This window comes from Gadus macrocephalus, chromosome 4 (assembly GCF_031168955.1).
Source record: "Gadus macrocephalus chromosome 4, ASM3116895v1".
NCBI lineage: Eukaryota > Metazoa > Chordata > Actinopteri > Gadiformes > Gadidae > Gadus > Gadus macrocephalus.
In genome coordinates, this window is record NC_082385.1 from 31,959,559 (window position 1) to 31,978,689 (window position 19,131).

Below are 19,131 nucleotides of genomic sequence, written 5' to 3' on the forward strand. Positions count from 1 at the left end.
CTCTCCCTCTCTCTCCCCCTCTCTCTCTCTCTCTCTCTCTCTCCCCCCTCTCTCTCTCTCTCTCTCTCTCTCTCTCCCCCTCTCCCTCTCTCTCTCCTCTCTCTCTCTCTCTCTCTCTCTCTGATATTATTTCTGGAGTCCTTGACACACATTACGCCCCTGCTCCTATCCAGCGACGTTGTCACTACAAAGCGAAAGCGTCCCCAAATCCAATTTCTTAGACAACGATCTCATTACATTGGAATCAAATGTACTCCTCATTCAATCGGATTTGGGCCGTGTCACACATGTAATAAATTGAATCTGTTTTTCCACAGCGCAACCACTCCGATGTGAAACAGACGTGGACCGTGGTATCCAAACGAGAGAAGAAAAAGTCCCTGATTTTATTCCCATTTTTGGGAAGTAAGGCCAAAAATCTTTGAGTCATTGCCAACAATTCTAATGACTCGAGTGACAGGAAACGCTAATTAATCTCTTTTTTTTCTTTAAAGGCAAAAAATGAACGGAATCCTGTTGGAAAGTAGGCACAATAACCGAAAGCCACCTCTGATTGATGTAATGTTGTGGATTGCTTGGCTTGAGAGCATGCTCACTGCACATGTTGAAAATAAATAAATATAATTGGGCTCCATATTAAAACCAAAAAATCAGATCTTGGTAGAATACACAGCCTGTGTGTGTGTGTGCGTGTGCGTGTGCGTGTGCTGTGTGCGTGTGCGTGTGCGTGTGCGCGTGTGTGTGTGTGTGTGTGTGTGTGTGTGTGTGTGTGTGTGTGTGTGTGTGTGTGTGTGTGTGTGTGTGTGTGCGGTGCGTGCAAACGTGCGCACGATATGCAGGTGCGAGCGTGTATGCTTCTGTTTAAGATATCCCTTACCATACGGTAGGGTCTGTTTGTTTATGGGCCCCTCACACCCGTGTGGTACATAATTACCGATTTACAACTGCTGTTATGAATGCATAGCCAGCTTGAATCCGTATCTGGGCGACATCGCGGGGGTATCCTCCCAATATGTCTCTCCGTGAGTTGAAACTTGGAGAAAGTTAGAGGTACTTGAAGGAGTACACGGACTCAGGGTATTGTACGACTATCCCATGGCTGTACCCAACATAAACAAGGACCCTTTGCGCATCCCTGCCCTCTAATCTGCCACACACTTGCACTTTAATTATGTATATTGCATTGTAAATCTTTCACAGTACGACTTTATACATATGTTTACACAGTCCTTCCAACGTCTCCTTTTAATTCTGGATTTGTTTTTCGATCCTGAATGAATGCCAGTATCCACAAGTCAATCCCTTTGTGCATTAGTACCCTGGCAAATAGCGTTTTGTATATCTTCAAACGGCTAAAGGGTGTAGACCCCGCTCTCTCACACACACAGAGAACAGGAAAAGGTTGACCAGTTCATCGGCTCCTCCAAACCGGACCGACGCAGAATTCAGATCCTGGATCGATCAGGTGAATGGCTCACCAACTCGTTTGCATTTGAATTCAGGGCATTTAGCAGATCCAAAGGGCCTTACAGTTAGCACATCAGTCAGACGAAAGAGAGACAACAATATTTGAGGTTGATGCTGCTGACGGCGCATGATTCCCGACACGCGTACGAATCAGTGTCTTGCGTTAGAAGAGTGTGTGCGTGCAAGCTTGCCGTTCATATGCGGTGTGCACGACTATACGTGGGTGCGTGCTTTCGTGCGTGCCTGCCAGACCGTACGTGCGTGCGTCCAGTGCCGTCCGTCCGTCCGTCCGTCCCGTCCGTCCGTCCGTCCGTCGTGTGTGCGTGCGTGACGGTATGTACCCGCATGCGTCAGGGCGTCCGTCTGTGGGTGAGTGACGGCACACGTGCGCGTGCCGGACTTGACGCAGCGTGCGTGACGTTGGGTGCGTCTGTGCATGTGTGCGTGCAGTCCTTACCCTCGGTGCTGAGGCCGGGGCTGGACGTGAAGCTCGCCACGTCCACGATCTTGGTGGCAAACTGCTGGCCCGTGTCCCTGTTGATGCAGCGGCGCACCACGCTGAAGGGACCCCTAGGGAAAGGGAACGGTCGAATCATTCATCGGTTTCCTTCATAACTACATCGACGTTAGAATGTGGAATACACAGAATATCACGTAAGGCAGAAGCAGTAAAAGGTGCAGACAATTGCCTTGCTGCGGACAAGAATCGCGCGCACAATTTATTTTTTTATGCCACATAATGCGACCACAGATGAGGGCCGACACAAAGCAGTAATTAGTAGTTAGTTACCTGCTTAGTTAGCGTAGTTAGTAGTTAGTCAACCCCACATCTGGAGGACTGTCAATGCTAGGTTCTGAACAAGGCTAGCCAGGCTGGCAAGCAAAACCAGCTAGTAGCCAACGCCTTAAGCGTAGCGGTGTAATGTCTCAGACTTTAATCTTTTTACAGTATTTATTTTAGATTCACACACACCCACACACACATAGAGTTAGTCATTAACTCACGTATGACATCGACATATCATCAGAGTATTGACGGATCATCCATACTCAAAGGTGCAGTGTGTAAAATCGAGGCGGCCGCTAGCAATGAGGTCGCCGTTTCGGCGGCCACTTTGGTTCAAAACTCCAAGCATTCAGTTCTTCTTCCCAGCTTATATTTAGAACCAAGAGGCCGGAACTGAATGCAGAATTCCACATCTGGCGGCCATCTTGGTTCTAAATGCGAGATCGGAGGGAGGAACTGAATGCGGAGTTCCGCGTGTGTGTGAGTGTGTGTGGTGTGTGTGTGCTGGTGCAAGTGTGTGTGTCTCAATGTGTGTGTGCGTTTGTGTGTGGGTGTATCTCCGTTCGTGAGAGGTTAGGGCAGAGCCGGAATTCTCCCTCTATTCACGCACATTCATTTCCCACGTCTGCTATAATAATTAACTCATCCTGCTGAGAACTGAGGGGAACGGCCATAAAAACACATAGGCCATCCACCGCAGGGGTCGCCCAGGGATCATACTGGGAGCCCCTGAAAATCAAACCCGGTCACCTTTTGGCCCCCTTCATTTGGTCTCAGAAGGAGACATCCGGAGGCAGCTGGCTTTCACACACACACACACACACACACACACACACACACACACACACACACACACACACACACACACACACACACACACACACACACACACACACACACACACACACACAGAGAGAAAGATTGGGGGTGTGGAGCCCCTTTTTGACGGTAATGGGAGACCTTCCTGGTTCCTAACGTTTTCTCAAGACCTGACCCAGAGCTAGTAATCATTTACACTCTGTGTGTGACGGACGGGGGTGAGGGGGGGGAGGCCTGGGCAGTATCGCTAGGGTCTGGGGTATGTGGCGGTTTTGCAGTGATTTGAAAACACAGGAGGTTCAGAGGTTTGCGTCTGAGGGACGCGGTGCCGAGACTATTATCGGTCAAATGCAAATGTCAATAAACACAAAGGACTGCCGATGACACCGGCAGACCGTGAGCCAATCGATGGGCATCATTGAGATGCATGAGCCGTCACGACATGAACTGTGAAATAGCATGAGGGCCATCGCTGCCTCCACATTGGTCGTTGATTAAAACAAATGGGAACGCTTTACGCTAAAGGGTACATTAATTAATGAATTAACATTAGTTAGTGCAGTAATAAACATGAACTAACATGGACCAGTTGAACCATGGACCACTAACATGAATAGTCTATTATTCAATGAGCAATGATGTTCATGTTAACCAACGGTGTGCACGTGGTGTTTATGTGAACTAAGGTATTCATTAAGACATTATGGAACAGGGTTAGGGTCCGACTAACCCCTGTGCTAACGCTATACAACAATGCTTATTCCTGCATTGACTGATGTGACTTAATGATTAACTAACGAACCCTTATTATATTGCGAAGTGTCCAGACTCAATGAATCACCCCGCCCCGCCCCCAGCCGTCCTGCCGACTGGCCCCCGAGGGAAAGAGGCGGAAGGCTGACATTAACGTTCCACAATTGAAACTTATGGTCCGTAATAAACAGAAGCTGCCATTGTTGCCACTGCCCCCATCTGTGTGTGTCTCAGTGTGTGTCTCAGTGTGTTTGGTCTCAGTGTGTGTCTCAGTGTGTTTGTCTCAGTGTGTGTCTCAGTGTTTGTGTGTGTCTCAGAGTGTGTGTGTGTGTGTGTCTCAGTGTGTGTTTGTCTCTCAGTGTGTGTGTGTGTTTGTCTCAATGTGTGTGTTTGTCTCAGTGTGTGTGTGTTTGTCTCAGTGTGTGTGTGTTTGTCTCAGTGTGTGTGTTTTTGTCTCAGTGTGTGTGTGTCTCTCAGTGTGCGTGTCTCTCAGTATGCGTGTGCGTGTGTGTGTGTGTGTGTGTGTGTGTATGTGTGTGTGTGTGTGTGTGGTGTGTGAGTGTGTGACATCACCACAGCTGTTCTGGGTGGGCTCGCCTACGCCTCGCTCATGTTCTCGGGCGCTTGTCTAAACTAAAGGGTCCCTCCACAAACAAACACACACACACACACACACACACACACAAAACCCCCTGGAGAGACAAAGATGTGTTTCTATGGTTCGTCTTTTTGTGGAAGCGTTGTTTGGTTTTGAGTCATCTTTTCATCTCTTCAAGAGGTGTGTCTCTCTTGTTTCTTCAGCGTCTCTTCACTCCTCCGTCTGCGATGTTAACGACTGAATGGTGTTAAAGTAGTCCTAAATACTAATACATACCGCACCTACTTAAAACTAGGGTAGGCATTTTCGAGGGACAAGCCACAGTAAGCTAGATTTACCGAAAGAAACCCATCCCTATCTTCAGGCCTCCCTCCAGAGTTATTCCACCAAAACACGCTACTAGCTCGCTAGCTGCTAGCTCGCTAGCAGCAGGTCGCCTAGCCTACTGGCAGACTCCGGTCATGTGCAATAAGAGGGCGGGAAAAGTGCGTCAAGATAGCCAGTAGCGTTGCCGCGGTGTAGACATTTTCACACCGAGTAATACACTCGTGTCAACACCGGTATAACCGAGTTTAAACGGTATAAACTTTGAAACTAGGTCAACCGCCATCTTCTCCGTCAACTCTCCTTTCACACTCGGTGACAGCGTCTTATAACGTTCTATCTATAATAGTATAATATAATTGTATCTATAATATCACGGCCAAAAGCTCTGTGCGCCTCCGGATGGCCGTCGCGCGGGGAGCTCTCGTAGGGATTGGGCTTTGTGGGGTTTGTTTACCGGCGTTGCTATGGTTACCGGTCTTGTAAGGAAGCCAATTCTCTTCCGCACAGAGCAGAACAGTGGCCTATTCTACACATTATAATTTTCTTAAGTATAATTATATTATTCATTTTTACTGAATTATTTTATTATTACCGAAAAAAATAAATAATAATAATAATAATAATTGGTGTTGCCGGTGTGCAACACCAGTAACACGGTAATACCGTATACCAGGCAGGTAGGTTGACAGACAGGTAGACCGTTTGGGCAGAATGAAATTATTGGACAGGCTTATTAGAGGCCTGCGACAGCCACAGATGCCAGATTTAATCTTTATTCTTTTGATTTATCTATTTCTTTACAGATGTGATGAGAATTTTAATAACACATGACAAAAAAAGCTTATAAAATAAATGGCCTACCCCAGCTTTAAATCAAACTGAAAACAACACACTGTTTGCCGGTACAATAGTCAGAAATGCTACGATCAATGCCTGGATGCTAAACTGTCCACCGTGAACATCTTCCAACGGGGAGCCCAGTCCAACCTCATTCAACCAGGCACAACACCAGCTGGGTGACACTGCTCCAGTCCAATCACTTCCTCCTACACGCACACAAGCAGAAGATGTAGGGGGGGAAAGTGAAAGTGTTTGAATAATCAAGGCACAATTAGTATTCAGGTGGTCGGGCTCAAGACAGAGATGCCCGCAAGAGCATCTCCACTGATTTAGCTGTGAAAGCGTTTTTTTTTTTTTCTTTTCTTCCCAGGTAGATGAGTCTCAGAGCAGTCCAGTTAAAATGTTCAACCCCCCTGCCTCTGAAACGTCAAGCCTCGTTGGGAGTGATCCGTCTGACGCCTGGTGGCGATCGGTTGGAATATTCCAGCAACACTCCGGCTGCTGGTGCGTTCGAATGTATTGATTGGGCACTAGGGCCAGGGAGCAGGCTTACATAGAAAGTACAAACTCAAGGTTAGTGGTATGCGGTGTCGATCAGAACGAGAAATCCATTCTCGTTTTCGATCTGATATTCTTTTACATATCTTTTGGAGGATAATTAAAGCGTGCACACACTGGAGGCTGAATCTATGGTTTATAAAATGGATTGTACTTGTTAAAACGGACCCTACTTGTAACGTTGCAACGCTCAATTTCACTTTCAGTTTCAAATGTTAATAAACACTCAAGTATTTTGTACTGAACAAGAACACATATACAACTGAACTCACTGCAGTCCCCTAGGCGATGAGACCTTTTGAAGAGACAGTAATCTCCGCGTAAGCTGTTACATTTAGTTAGCGAGCATAAATCAGGAGTGAAAAGCAGCTGAAATAGCTACCTACCCCACCGAAGCAATATGTTACACTGCCTCTTGTTATTGCTTCACTTCCATAAATTGTGTAGGGGGTATAGGCAAGGTGTTATCTCAACTAAGGCCACTGACTGCGTTTATTAATAACTATGCAGTGATAGTGATTTCTTGTTAACAGAAAGTCACTCGTTATCACAAGCATAACTCTTGATTATGGCATAATGATACCAACTTCAAGCAATCAATTATATTGATTATTTGCGTGTCTTTGAGTCTGGTGTGCGACCGTTTTTCCGTAAAATTTCGGCTGAAAAGACGTTATATATAAACTATCCTTGATTAAAATATGCTATATCTCATACTATACTATGCTTTGTCTAAGGAGAGTAAAGCTTTTAGAGACTAGTTATCAACGTGAAGTGTCAACGATGGAGACTGACCCTTTAACACTCGCGAGTAGCCCAGACGAAAATCAAATGAACTCATCGGTCAAAAATAAGAATCAAAAAGGGATTTAGGAGCTAAATGTCACTGAGACAATTTAGTCATCCGGCTCACAACTCAGAAACCGCTGCAGGAGCCATTGCTTCAGCGGCCCCAAATGAGCAGTACGTCCAAATATCTTTCTTTGCGCTAATTAGCACCCCAGAGCTAGTGTGGAGTGCACCATCGCAAAATTCAGTTACAAATCCTACAACTCAATGCCGCCGAAAAACCCACTAGTCATAGAGGGAAACGGATCCCATTAGATACGAGTATGTCGTACTGGAGCCAAACCTACCCTTCTTTATTGTTTGTACTATTTCTGAGTAAAAAGATGGAGAGTAAGCAAACCAAATAAACTTTAGCGTCTGGCTGTTTTTGCCAAGGAGTACAGAAACATGTCTTGTCAAGGGGTAACGTTTCGTACTCAACCGTGTCTGACCCCTACCTGATGGCTGTGGACATTTGGGTTCAAACCCAGTACCTTTCACACAGAAATCGAACACCCCCCAGCCACTATACTATTCCACCCCACACAAAAGTTATAAATCCCTGATCAGTACAGCATACTTTATTTCTCTGTGTTGAAATGTTGGACATGACTTTCTGTAACACCCAAGCCAATTGTTTTAAGATCTTTAGCGTTTCATGATCTTTAGCTTTTATTTTCAAACCCCTACAACTACAATCCTTCACTGGTAAGCGGTTTTACCTGCTTCCCAAACAGGCCTGCTAGCGCACTAACAAGCAGCTTAAGGTCAAGGCTCTTCGAAATAAGGCTCTTAATGATGGAAGCTTGCAGATAAGGTGAGCATCAAAGGGACATTAGCATCGCGCAGGCAGAGAAGAGGGGAAGCTGTTTAGCATGCCTTCGATCGACCAAATGTTTATTCTCACTGAAGAGGCTTCGGCTATAAGGTGGAGTGAGTTGCTTTAACATATATAATTATACCCTCCACCATTTTAGACACTCAATATAATTTAAACGTATAATGCTTTTTTCATTAATATTTAAATGATTTGATTTGGCTCTTCCCATCAAACCCCCCCCCCCCCCCCCCAAAAAAGCGCTAAAAACGATCAACTACCAAACAAGTAGATGAATGATTCATTGGTAAGTACAAACATCCCCTATCCACGCGTCTGCTTAGAGAGGATGTCGAAAAGAACAATGAAAAGACAAGAGGATACTACAGCATTGAATACGGCGTCGGTTTTTTAGCAGGTGATTAATAAGCCTTGCGAGCCACACGAAGGCCTGTATTGTACCCCTCTTCACTGGAACAGGCCTTTGCTACACCAAACCGTCACTGACTGGGTACTGGGGGGGGAGTTGGGGGGGGTGGGGGGGGGGGGAGGAGGAGCACACCATGAAATACAAGACAGCAGACCAGGACATATTATTGATATATTGCGATTGTCATAAAAATATCCTTTTCATGAAATCGTCTGAAACTGGGATGGATTTTTATCCGAGCTGGGCCTATGGTGGCCATGACCATGCCAGGCGATCCAGCACTGTAGTAGTAAACCAAGGGGGTGGGGGGGGGGGGGGGTAAGGAGGAAGGGGTTATGTGAAAGCCTGTCCGTAGACGGCCGTGGGCGGGGAGCGTTGCGGTCGATATCTGCTGGCGTTATTTATCCATGGAGCCTCGAGGCCCTCTGCTCCAACCCCACACGACTGTCTCCGTTCATCTTCTTCAGCTTCGCTTTTTTGCCCCTCCTCAGCATCATCGCTACCAACGCTAACCCCATTATCATAACCCCTCTTCCACCAATACCACCACCCCCATCACCATCCCCATAATCATCAACCCCTCTTCCACCACCAACACGACACCCACCTTCACCCCTCTGTGACCACCACAGCCTTCACCATAGCCCCTCTTCCACCAGCACCACGTTCGCCACCATCCTCACCCCTTTCCCACCTTCACCCCCATTATCACTCCTCTGCCACCTCCACAACCACCTTCACCATCATAACCCCTTTCCCACCTTCACCCCCATTATCACTCCTCTGCCACCTCCACTACCACCTTCACCATCATAACCCCTTTCCCACCTTCACCCCCATTATCACTCCTCTGCCACCTCCACAACCACCTTCACCATCATAACCCCTTTCCCACCTTCACCCCCATTATCACTCCTCTGCCACCTCCACTACCACCTTCACCCTCATCACTCTGCCCCCTCCACCACCACCCCAATCATTGCTCCTCTAGCACCTCTACCACCACCTTCCCCATCATCTCTCTACCACTTTCACCACCTCCACTCAAATCCTAACCCAACCTCCACCTCCCCTCCGCCTTCTTGTTCTGATTCTAAGGTCCACCTCTTGCCCACCTCAACTAGTAGTAGGAGCCGACATTTCACCACCACCAGGTGAGTGAGATTAGCCAATTACAAGATCAAAATCACCCCACAAGTGACATCACATCAAGTGGGAGTGTCCACCCAAGTAAGAGGGTCAGATAAGTCTAAAAGCCTACTCAGGGGACTGAAGCGATTCGTTGGCGTTTCTATCCATCAAACATTGCTATGGACACTCCCACTTGTTATGTCTCTAGAGGGCAGATTCAAAATAGCTTGTACTGGCTAATCACACTCACACCTGGTGTTAAACAGGGTTCCTTTAAAGTAGGCATCGATCTCTGCCGTCTCGTCTTTAGAAAACAGGGGAGAGGAGCACAGTCCAGTGATTAGGCCGTTTAAATCCCAGCGCCGACAATAACGGAAAGTCGGCATCTCTTTGGACAAAAACATCTACTACGAGGCTAAATACAAAATAGCAGGATGATTGCATTCTGCAAAGGAATTTCACATTGAAAATATACCAAACCAAACCCAAATAGCAGGGGACAGTATAATGAAGATGTAGCACCCAATTCAGAGATTCAAACTGGGTGGCGTAGCAGATGTGGGGAGGTGGCAAATTGGTGTGACAGCTTGTGTGCCTGTGTGGCATATGACCATCCAAAGGTCAGAGGTCAAATGCCTGGGCTTCCCTCTATGGGAGTTTTCACACTCTTTTGTGGGATAACGGTCAGCGGGGAGGGGGGGGGGGGGGGGGTTAAGGGCTGGGTGAGGGGGGAGTGGTCTGAAACGGGTCTGTGAAGTGCTTTGAGGCTATCGCCACGGAGGAGCTAAACAAATACACTCGGCTGGACTGCAGCCTCTTCTGATTGGTCGAAGGTTCAACTTTTATCGCTCCCTCTCCCTTTAACCTACCCTTCTTTCTCTCGCCACTCTCCTGGCCATTTAATTGTATACAGCTGATATATAGGATGTCCAATTAGACCCTATTTTATTGTCATAATCTACAACAACATTGGATAATTAATTACAATAATTCCGATCCCTTTTTCTTTGGAGCAGGGAGGGGTTTAAGAATCTGGCACTTTGATACCTACAGGTACATAGCAGGTGTGCCTGTAGCTTTGTGTTCCTGTAGCTGTCCCCCCCCCCCCCCCCCCCCCACCACACACACACACACACACACACACACACACACACACACACACACACACACACACACACACACACACACACACACACACACAGAGTGTCACCATATGAATTTCAAAATGATACGGCACATCGATGATGGTGGCGTAAAATGATAGGTGGCATAAACAATGAAAACACTTGAGGCACTTTGGTTTAATTTCCCATCAGCCCCATTGAGATGCTAAAGACACAGTGACACAGAACACCGTCCCTGGATGGGCCCACCCTGGGCCCACTGGAGACAGTGTAGCCTATTGCCACCGGTTGCAGCGGGTCACAAGAAGTCGACTCATTTACAATTCAACACAGCATAGGGCTTGCAAGGTTTTGCGTCGCGTCTTGGGTTCCACACATCACGGTGAGAGAAAGCACCAAAGCACTTCTGAAAGGCATGCAGTAAGGTGAACTTGACCGACACGTACGTCCACGGGTAACTCTGCGGTACACAGGTAAATACTGGGTGGCCTGGCTGGTGAACTACATGCACTGACTGGGGATTTTACATTTTTTAACATACGATAAGGCTTTTGATGAACCGGGGCCTAGGTCAAATTTAAAATGTCAACACTAAATCTAACCTATTAAAGGAGGCTAGATTATTATTTATAATATATAACCATTTACAATCATAAATAATAATAATTCTATAATGATACCATAGCTATGAATAAGGATGTGTCATGGTGGGCTACATCTCATCTCAAATCCTACATAATGTATGCATCTATAATATTTGCCTTACACCTGGAAAAATACATTGGCCGACTCAATCCATAAGTATTCATAGCCCTTCATACATTATCATTATTCAAGTTGAGAAATTGAATGCTAGATTTGCATCAAGGCATGGCCCAGGTGTGACGTGTGTGCATTAGGCCTTATTTCCAAAGAAAAGCCAGACACTTGCTTTCACAGACGGATCTGTTATTCAATCGCAGTGAACTTTCACCTCCAAAGAGGAACCCCATCCAACCCAGACATCCGCTTCTCCTCAACGTGCGGATCATGTGAAACACACCCAACCATAGACCCAGAAAATAAAGGCATGCATTCCACTGTGTTGAGGTTGATTAAGGTGATGATGCGGTTCACTTACTTCCCAATAACCTCGCACAGCTCGTACACATCCTCGAAGAGGACGTCGTCGTCCGCCATGGTCTCGCAAGGTAGGTGAAAGACCCAGTGGTCTCCCCCGATGTCGAGTCCTCCTCCCGGGGCAGGGGGTCTGGAGCGACAGCCCCTGACGAGGTCTCCGCCTCTCTACCTCCGGTGTGTCTTACTCGGGCCAGGCCCGAGGGCCACCGATGTCCACACACACACACACACACACACACACACACACACACACACACACACACACACACACACACACACACACACACACACACGGCCTTATCCAAGTGTCTTCTTCCCTTTACCCACAACCCTTCCTCCAATGTCAATGACAGGCGGACCAGCGGGTCTCGAGCTGGGGTGAGTCCCGGACGGCCAGCCTGTACGCCGGGGCAGGCTGGCTGCTTAGCCCGCTAGCCGGGATACCGAACCGGTTCCCCGGTGCAGGGGGAGAGGTTGTCAAGTCCTCGGCCCCACCTTATAGTGGGCTCCTTTTACTGGGAATGCTAGCCAGCACTGGTGGGGAAAGATGGCTAGCCACCTGGGCTGGATTATTAGGATGGAGGGATGGCTAGCTTAGGCGATATAACGGTAGAAATGGCTCACCCACTGGGGGTTACTGGAGAGGAATAGGATGGAGATGGCTGGCTAGTGGGGTATAATGGATGTAAATGGCTAGAATAATAGGATGGAGAGAGGGCTAGCTAGTGTCATAGGATTGGGGAGATGGCTAGCTAGGATGGGAGTGAGGTTAGCCAGCTAGCTAGAGTAATAGGATGGATGTATCAGACTCCGGGGCGTGGATATTCCTTGCAGGGGGAAAAAACCCGTCTTTGGTAGTAGGTCGCCCGCGTATCCCTCTTGAAGCCACCGCCTCTTCCCTACCTTAATATATAACACTCCCAGGGTGTTAATTTCACACGATTGTGTTTTTTTTTTAGTACGATACCCTCGTTTACTAAACTGAGGCTGTTAAAAATGTAAAATGGTCGGCTGGCTCGAAGTGTAAGGAGCTAGCGGTCGGTGGGAGTGGAGATAGCCGGGCCGGCTCGCACCGTGACCGCGCCGCGCACACCCCGTCTTACCCCCGCCGTCCACCGTCACGCGTCCGGGGCTTGGAGAGCGTCCTCAGCATCCCGAGATCCCGTTCCCGTATTATTATTACCGCACACGACCGTGTTCATCTCGACGAAGGGTAATCCGGTGGCGAAACATCGCCTCGTTAATATTAATAATTATATTATGTAGAAGTCCGTGTAGCCCCCCCCTTTTCAGACCGGCGTCGCTCCCCGTCTTTCAGCACCGTCTCATCCGCTGCTGGGCGCTCCTTCTTCGGCTCCCAGAGACGCCTGGCTCCGCCTCCCCCATCTCTCCCTGTTTAGGAAACTGGCGCCCCTGGATCCAAGATGGCGGAGGCGAATAGCCGTTGTTGGCGTTGCGCTGAACAGGCCTTGGAGCCAAGATGGCAACGGGTCGAAGGGCCCACCGAGGGGCAGTTTCCTAACGGCCGCGTCCCAGCGAATCCCGCGCAGGCGTCGACCACGAAAATCCATCACCTTACGTCAGCTTTCCCCTCTCTTCATTTACCAGTGTTGCAGCACCCAGCCACTATCAAAGTAAACTACATTGTGTTGCTATGTGAAACATAGTTTCATGAATGAATGAATGAATGAATGCATGCACATTTTAACGATTGAGGTGAATTGTTATGTTTGTATTAAATGCGTGATTTTCCGTGGCTTAGTCTTTATTACTCGTAGGAACATGCTATTAATACAAATCTATTTCATTATGTATGAAGTTATTGGCTTAAAATGTAACGAATGTGTGCATGTAATGGACAATGTGTAGGCGTGGGTCGTGGCACACAGTATAAGGCTGGCAAACTCAAAGCTCAATACTATTTTAATGAATACTTTAATTCAAAACAATGTAATTATTATGAATGAAATTGCTTTCTTGGTTATATTTGCACATCCACTGTGCAAGATGGTTTGGCTACATTGGCTAGAGAGGAGACGCCAGTAAAATCTTAGATGCGGTTGGAAGTGGGAGACGTGCAAGGGGCGCCCTCTAGGGATGACACTGACAAATAATAATTGACTAAAACCCGGTCCTTATATTCAGACGCAAACACGCTGCTCCAAATGTTTTTATTGGCGTTTTACACACCATTTCAATGAAATAACCGTAGACCGAATGCATGTGAGTTTAATGCCTATAGTCCTTTATAAAACCGCCCGTGTGATGAGAAATAACTAATCAAAGGAAAAGTTATATTATTCTAGAAAAAAAACAGCCAACTACTTTGTAGTAAAGTAAGTGGCATGGGAGCACAGTCATGTGCAGGGATCGAGTGAAATTGCAAGTATCACCGCTAGAGGGTGCCGTTTCTTTAACTGCTGTTCTCTCGGTTTCCATGGTGCTGCATCACTTCTGCTCGCGCATTAAGGTGTACGCTTCCCCGATTGGTTGAAGGCGTGGAGCAGCTATTGATGATCTGATTGGTGGATGATGTGGTCATCATATACACGGCAGTGTGTGTGTTGTGTGAATTGCCTTTTCTCTCGGTGCGGTTTTGGAAAAATACATACTTGCAAACACGGACTACACATCACACAAGGTCTGCACTGTAACAATACATGCAAGGCAATGTTGAAATAAACAAGAGCATTCAAGAAAAAGGAAATAAAAACATAATAAAAAAATCCTAACCAATGCAAACATTGACATTATGTGAAAGTATGCTGTTTCTATGGTAACAAGATATGCGCAGTCATGGTGGACCCGTGTGTGTTAATGTCAACTATTGTGATACATGCATGTAATAATAATCATCACTATGTGTAGACCACTTTTCCATGCAGGGAACAAAGTGCTACACAAAAGTCAACACAAAACACACACACACAGGATAAACCATCACCCAACAAAAGCTTCCCCATACACATGTTTCTCTGTACAAACATCTCCTGATCTAAGGTTTACTGAGCCTTAGATCAGGTCCTGTACGCCTGATCTATAGACCATACTTCGAAATAAAACACAAACACAAACACACACACATAGCCAACCAAAAAAAAGACAGATTTTGACAAAACATCAACAATACTTATATTGGTGAAAACAACTTTATTTCAGAACAAAAACCAACAATATGTACATCCAAACAGCAACGTGTCATCCAAAATAAAACCCAAAGGGACCGTAAAACGTGTTCACGGAAACTTAGAACAAGCAGCAGGCATCTGTTAAACCACTCACGGTATTTTACACTTTAAAGTTAAAGGCAATGCAAACGCAACTCAAAGACAGTGAATCGATAGCAACTTAACTGGTTTAAACTGTGCGTGCCCTGACTAGAGGCTGATCGTAACTGAGAAAAAACACAAAAGTTGGCAACGTCGTTGTACTAGTGTTATTGCACTGACACTCATTAATACTCTAAGATGACAAAGAGCAAAGCTACAGGAATCACAGGCGTGGTGTGGTTTTCTTTTTCGCAAACCAAGTCCACGTCCAGGACAGCTAGGCATCGATGACAAAGGTTTATACGTGAAAGATGGAGTTTCATGCTCTTTGCATTGCAAAGTTAAGTGAGAAAATAAAAAAATACATCACACACACATGAATGCCTCACATAGGGCACTTAATATGTACCGGCTTCTTGGTCTGGTGATGTGTATTGTATAATAACCCATAGGGAACCCAACTTCCACTTAACTCAACCATTTTGCGCACGTCACAGTATTTATCATCAGATTGTTAAAAACACTTCAGTTTGTGGTTAAGCTCACAATCTGAGGTGACCCATCTTATCATAATAGGCAAATATGAATCTGAGCCATCCCTACCATATTATATATTCATATTATTTACAGGTCTCGGAGCGAGAAAGAGTTATTTATGTACAAGGGACTTCTATATGGGATTAGCTTTAGACTATTTCATCCAGCAGGACAATAGGTGGCAGGGAATAGGGATAAACGTCAAAGTCAAACAGGGCTTTGAGTGTCCTTTTGTGGCGGCTTGGTATATATCTGCACTCTGGCACATGTCATTGATAAGAAAAAAGATGTCTTGAGCAGTTTTGAACCCTTGTTTTCACCCTCCTCAACCACCCTTGAGGAGACAACGGTAGAAAAAGGTGAACTCTGTGCGTAACCCATTTTCTGTTCGAATTGCAACGCGCATGAATGATACCTTAGTGAATAGCATTTTTTTTTTTCCATAGCATGTCGACTTAAAAGAGGTAAAATGGAGAAAAGAGACAACATGGTGGCTGAACTCGTCGAGCGTGCTGTAACTGTAGTGACGGGGGCCTACGAGTTAACCAGATCCACCGACGTGTCGAAGGGGTTTCACAGTAGGTTACCACAGGGGCCCCGGGCCCCTCCATCAGCAAAGGGGGTCCCGTTTAGGAGGCCAGGCCTAGCAGGAAGCCGCCCACGAAGCCACTGGACACCACGATGTTCCTCTTGATGAAGTCGGTCGCCTGGGAGGAAGAGTAGGAGGAGGAGGAAGAGACAGGTACGAACATATCATGGCTGGATTTTTTACTTTTTTCGTCAAACTTTTTTAAGTGGGAGGGTAAAATAAGTTGAACATAAGCCTGTGAATTAAATGTATCTTTATAATAGTATGATTATATAATAATCAAGTGTTTAATTGAGTGGACACACGAATGCACGGGAGGATGGACGCAAGCCATTCCAGCATCATCTGTGCTTAAATTTAACCATCCAATGCAAACTGAGTATGGTGCCTCGTTATCAAGTATTCAACTGTCTCTTTTAGGAGGAAAAAAGGGCCAACTGCCATGCAAATTTCCAAAGTGTAATGTGTCCGACTGCACACTAGAGGGCAATACTGAGCCGTGGCTCACAAGAGATGATGTAACGTCAAAAACGCTAAAATATATAATTAAAAAATTCCTTGTTTCCTTCCCACTGACATTTTTCATTCCCAGTAACTCAAACAACCACCAAAAGTATTAGACTAAAAGTTAATAGCTTAATTCAACATTGGGTTAAATTCATGCCGGAAGAAGAAAAAAATGATGCTGTTACAAGTTACCTTTACCTCCTCGATGAAAGAGTTGATTTCTGGCGCTGCCTTCTTGGCCTTCTTCTTCAGGTGTTTCTTAGCCTTGTTCACATCCTTCTCCACCTTCTTCCAGTCCACCTGCACATAGCCGCTGTGATTGGCTATCTGTGGAGTCACATGACGAGGATGAAAGTGAAAGGGTGGGGAAATAGCTTTTTTTTTTATCTTTCAAAAACATAATTTGAATACTACTTTACATTGAAATGAGTTTGAATGTTTCAGAAATGTATTAAATCGTTAATGTGGTAGATTACCTATGCTTTTAAAGTACTTTCAGAAGTACAGTCATAAAACAACACCAAAAATACAGAAATAGGGAATAGAGGTGAATGATAAAGGGAATAATCAATGATTATTTCACTTTTTCTTGAAAGATCAAACCAACTGCCACATAAAACATACATCTGAGACTTAACTGCTAACAGTTTATTGACGTCCCTGCTAAAAAACAAACAATCGGTGGACTAGGCTCCATGTATATAGTGCTCTGAATAGCCCCAGAGCTGCACCATAGGAATGCATGTAAATGTATACAACACTTTAAACGTGTCAAATCACACCTGGAGCCGTGCACACCTGTCCACGTTAAAAAACCTGAAGAATCAGGAGACTCACCTGGAGCAGGAGAAACCCTCCCCCCACAGCTGTGGCAGCAATCTTCCCCACCTTCTGGAACAGGTATCCTGCACACCTGTATGGGTTGTAGAATATATTACAGAGTCAACACCTTTAGCAACACCCCTAGTTTAATCTTCGTACATGGTTATGATATATTATGGAATGGGGAGTAAGATCTCATTTGATTGTGCTTTAAATTAACATGAGCCCCTTCACATTGTGTGAAACAGCCTAAAAAGCATTTGTGGTCACTAGGATATGTTACTGTATTTGTCTGCGAAACTTGGAGATGTGGCTTGGTCATAGCTCAGAATCCCTCACTGGGTTATAGAACCACTGTTTTAATGACATTCAGTTCCATGCAGGCCGGGGCGTGTTTTAGATTGATCTATTTGTTTACAGAAGTCCCAGAATCAGCTAAGAAACCGAATAAACCTGCTTATGAAATGCAATAGGAATGCAATCGCAATGATTCATCAGTGACTGGAATTTTATGCACGCATGCACAGACCTGCAGTAGTTAACTTTCCCATGGAAACATTTAGTAACCAGTGTAACGCTGGGGACAGCTGAGGAAATCACAGAACTGCTTTTCAACGTATGTTGTTTAGGGACATGAGGAGAGCTCATACCATCCAGCACCACCTCCCATCATTATCTGCGTGGCCACAGAATACTTCTCTGCGATGGGGCCGGAGTTGTTCCCAAACACAGTGCTCCACCACTGGTGTGTCCGAGCATATTCTGTGAGGTCCACGACCTCGTACACCTCATCCTCACTCTCTGGCTCCGGCTCTTCCTTTCCTAATAATAGACGCAGCAGCAAATCAGCTTTACTGTTACAACACTAGTCCACTTTAATCACAGCAGGAATGGAAACGTCTCCTTCTGATCCGACACAACCAAGCATGCACAGAGCAGTTATAAACTTATAATTCCCTCTTTTGTATCATTACATAAAATACAGTTTTTTAGATGCTGGTCGACTTGATCGGCAACCTCAGCGGGACTGTCACGGGACTGGATGATTGATGGATGTAAAGTGAGCAGCGTTGATACCGCCGATGTTTTGTCCTTCACATTTTCATTACAGATCATATGATTCTGCCTGTTCTGTTTTTTAAGTATAAATACAACAACCTATCCCAAAAGTCTCCTTACCTGCTCTCTGATCCACGTCCGCCATTTTGGAGAAATGCGTGACGTCACCAGGATGTTGACAATGCTACGCCCCGCCCACTCACTGTGACGCCCCGCCCACTCAGTGTGACGTGATGCCACGTCAGTAAATCCTTTGAACTGTCTTGATTAGGGCTCAGCAATTTTTTAATAGTTGTGGACTGGTTTGTACATGGTTATGATGCATCATGGAATGTGTGTAGGGGGAGATCTCGTTTTATTGTGGTTTTAATTAATATGAGACATTTTCACATTGTGCCAAACGGCTTTAAATGTTGCATTCATTGATTTATTCAAGTGATGTTTTAGCGTATCATGTTGTCAAAGTGCAATAACCAACTGATAACACTTGCATTCAATGAAATCAACACATGGGATGGGAGTTATTGTTTATTCAGGAAACATCCCTACACATTATGACATATAAACTCTATTATGACTTATCAGGACAGTATCATTCACCCATCTCATTCACATACGTGTCTTGCAACTTCACTATTAGAGGAATAACCATGAAACACAAAGATTTCTTTGCAGATCGAAAAATAACCGTCTAAGTCGAAAAAAATAAGTACATGTAGCACAGCGAGTCATATGGAGGAGCTCGGCGCT

General features: G+C 45.7%; 2 protein-coding genes across 3 annotated transcripts in view; both read right to left on the reverse strand.

Moving 5' to 3' along the window:
* The window catches only part of LOC132455499 (peripheral plasma membrane protein CASK-like), a 43,109-nt gene extending 30,129 nt beyond the window's left edge, over nucleotides 1-12,980 (reverse strand). The window contains 2 exon segments of the mRNA XM_060049361.1: nucleotides 1,825-2,037; nucleotides 11,600-12,980. Of these exon segments, the coding sequence (XP_059905344.1) occupies nucleotides 1,825-2,037; nucleotides 11,600-11,658 (272 nt within the window). The 5' untranslated portion in view covers nucleotides 11,659-12,980.
* Nucleotides 12,981-14,728: 1,748 nt separating this feature from the next.
* Nucleotides 14,729-18,578, reverse strand: LOC132455422 (FUN14 domain-containing protein 1-like). 2 transcript variants are annotated; one of them, XM_060049302.1, is made up of 5 exons: nucleotides 18,502-18,578; nucleotides 17,973-18,144; nucleotides 17,338-17,413; nucleotides 16,699-16,827; nucleotides 14,729-16,111 (listed from the first exon to the last, which is right to left on the reverse strand). In XM_060049302.1, the coding sequence occupies exons 1-5, from the start codon at nucleotides 18,524-18,526 to the stop codon at nucleotides 16,034-16,036; spliced, it is 480 nt and encodes a 159-aa protein (XP_059905285.1). In that variant the 5' UTR covers nucleotides 18,527-18,578; the 3' UTR covers nucleotides 14,729-16,033. The 2 variants fall into 2 exon arrangements, with proteins under 2 accessions (XP_059905285.1, XP_059905284.1); XM_060049301.1 differs by having other exon boundaries at nucleotides 16,693-16,827.
* Nucleotides 18,579-19,131: the final 553 nt, after the last annotated feature.

Bases quoted from the DNA above. Each gene is read 5' to 3' on its own strand.
- LOC132455422 (XM_060049301.1), bottom strand. From the start codon at position 18,526: ATGGCGGACGTGGATCAGAGAGCAG. The intron at 18,145-18,501 runs GTAAGGAGACTT...GTCTATTATTAG, and splicing joins GGACGTGGATCAGAGAGCAG to GAAAGGAAGAGCCGGAGCCA. The intron at 17,414-17,972 runs GTATGAGCTCTC...CAACCCATACAG, and splicing joins ATGGGAGGTGGTGCTGGATG to GTGTGCAGGATACCTGTTCC.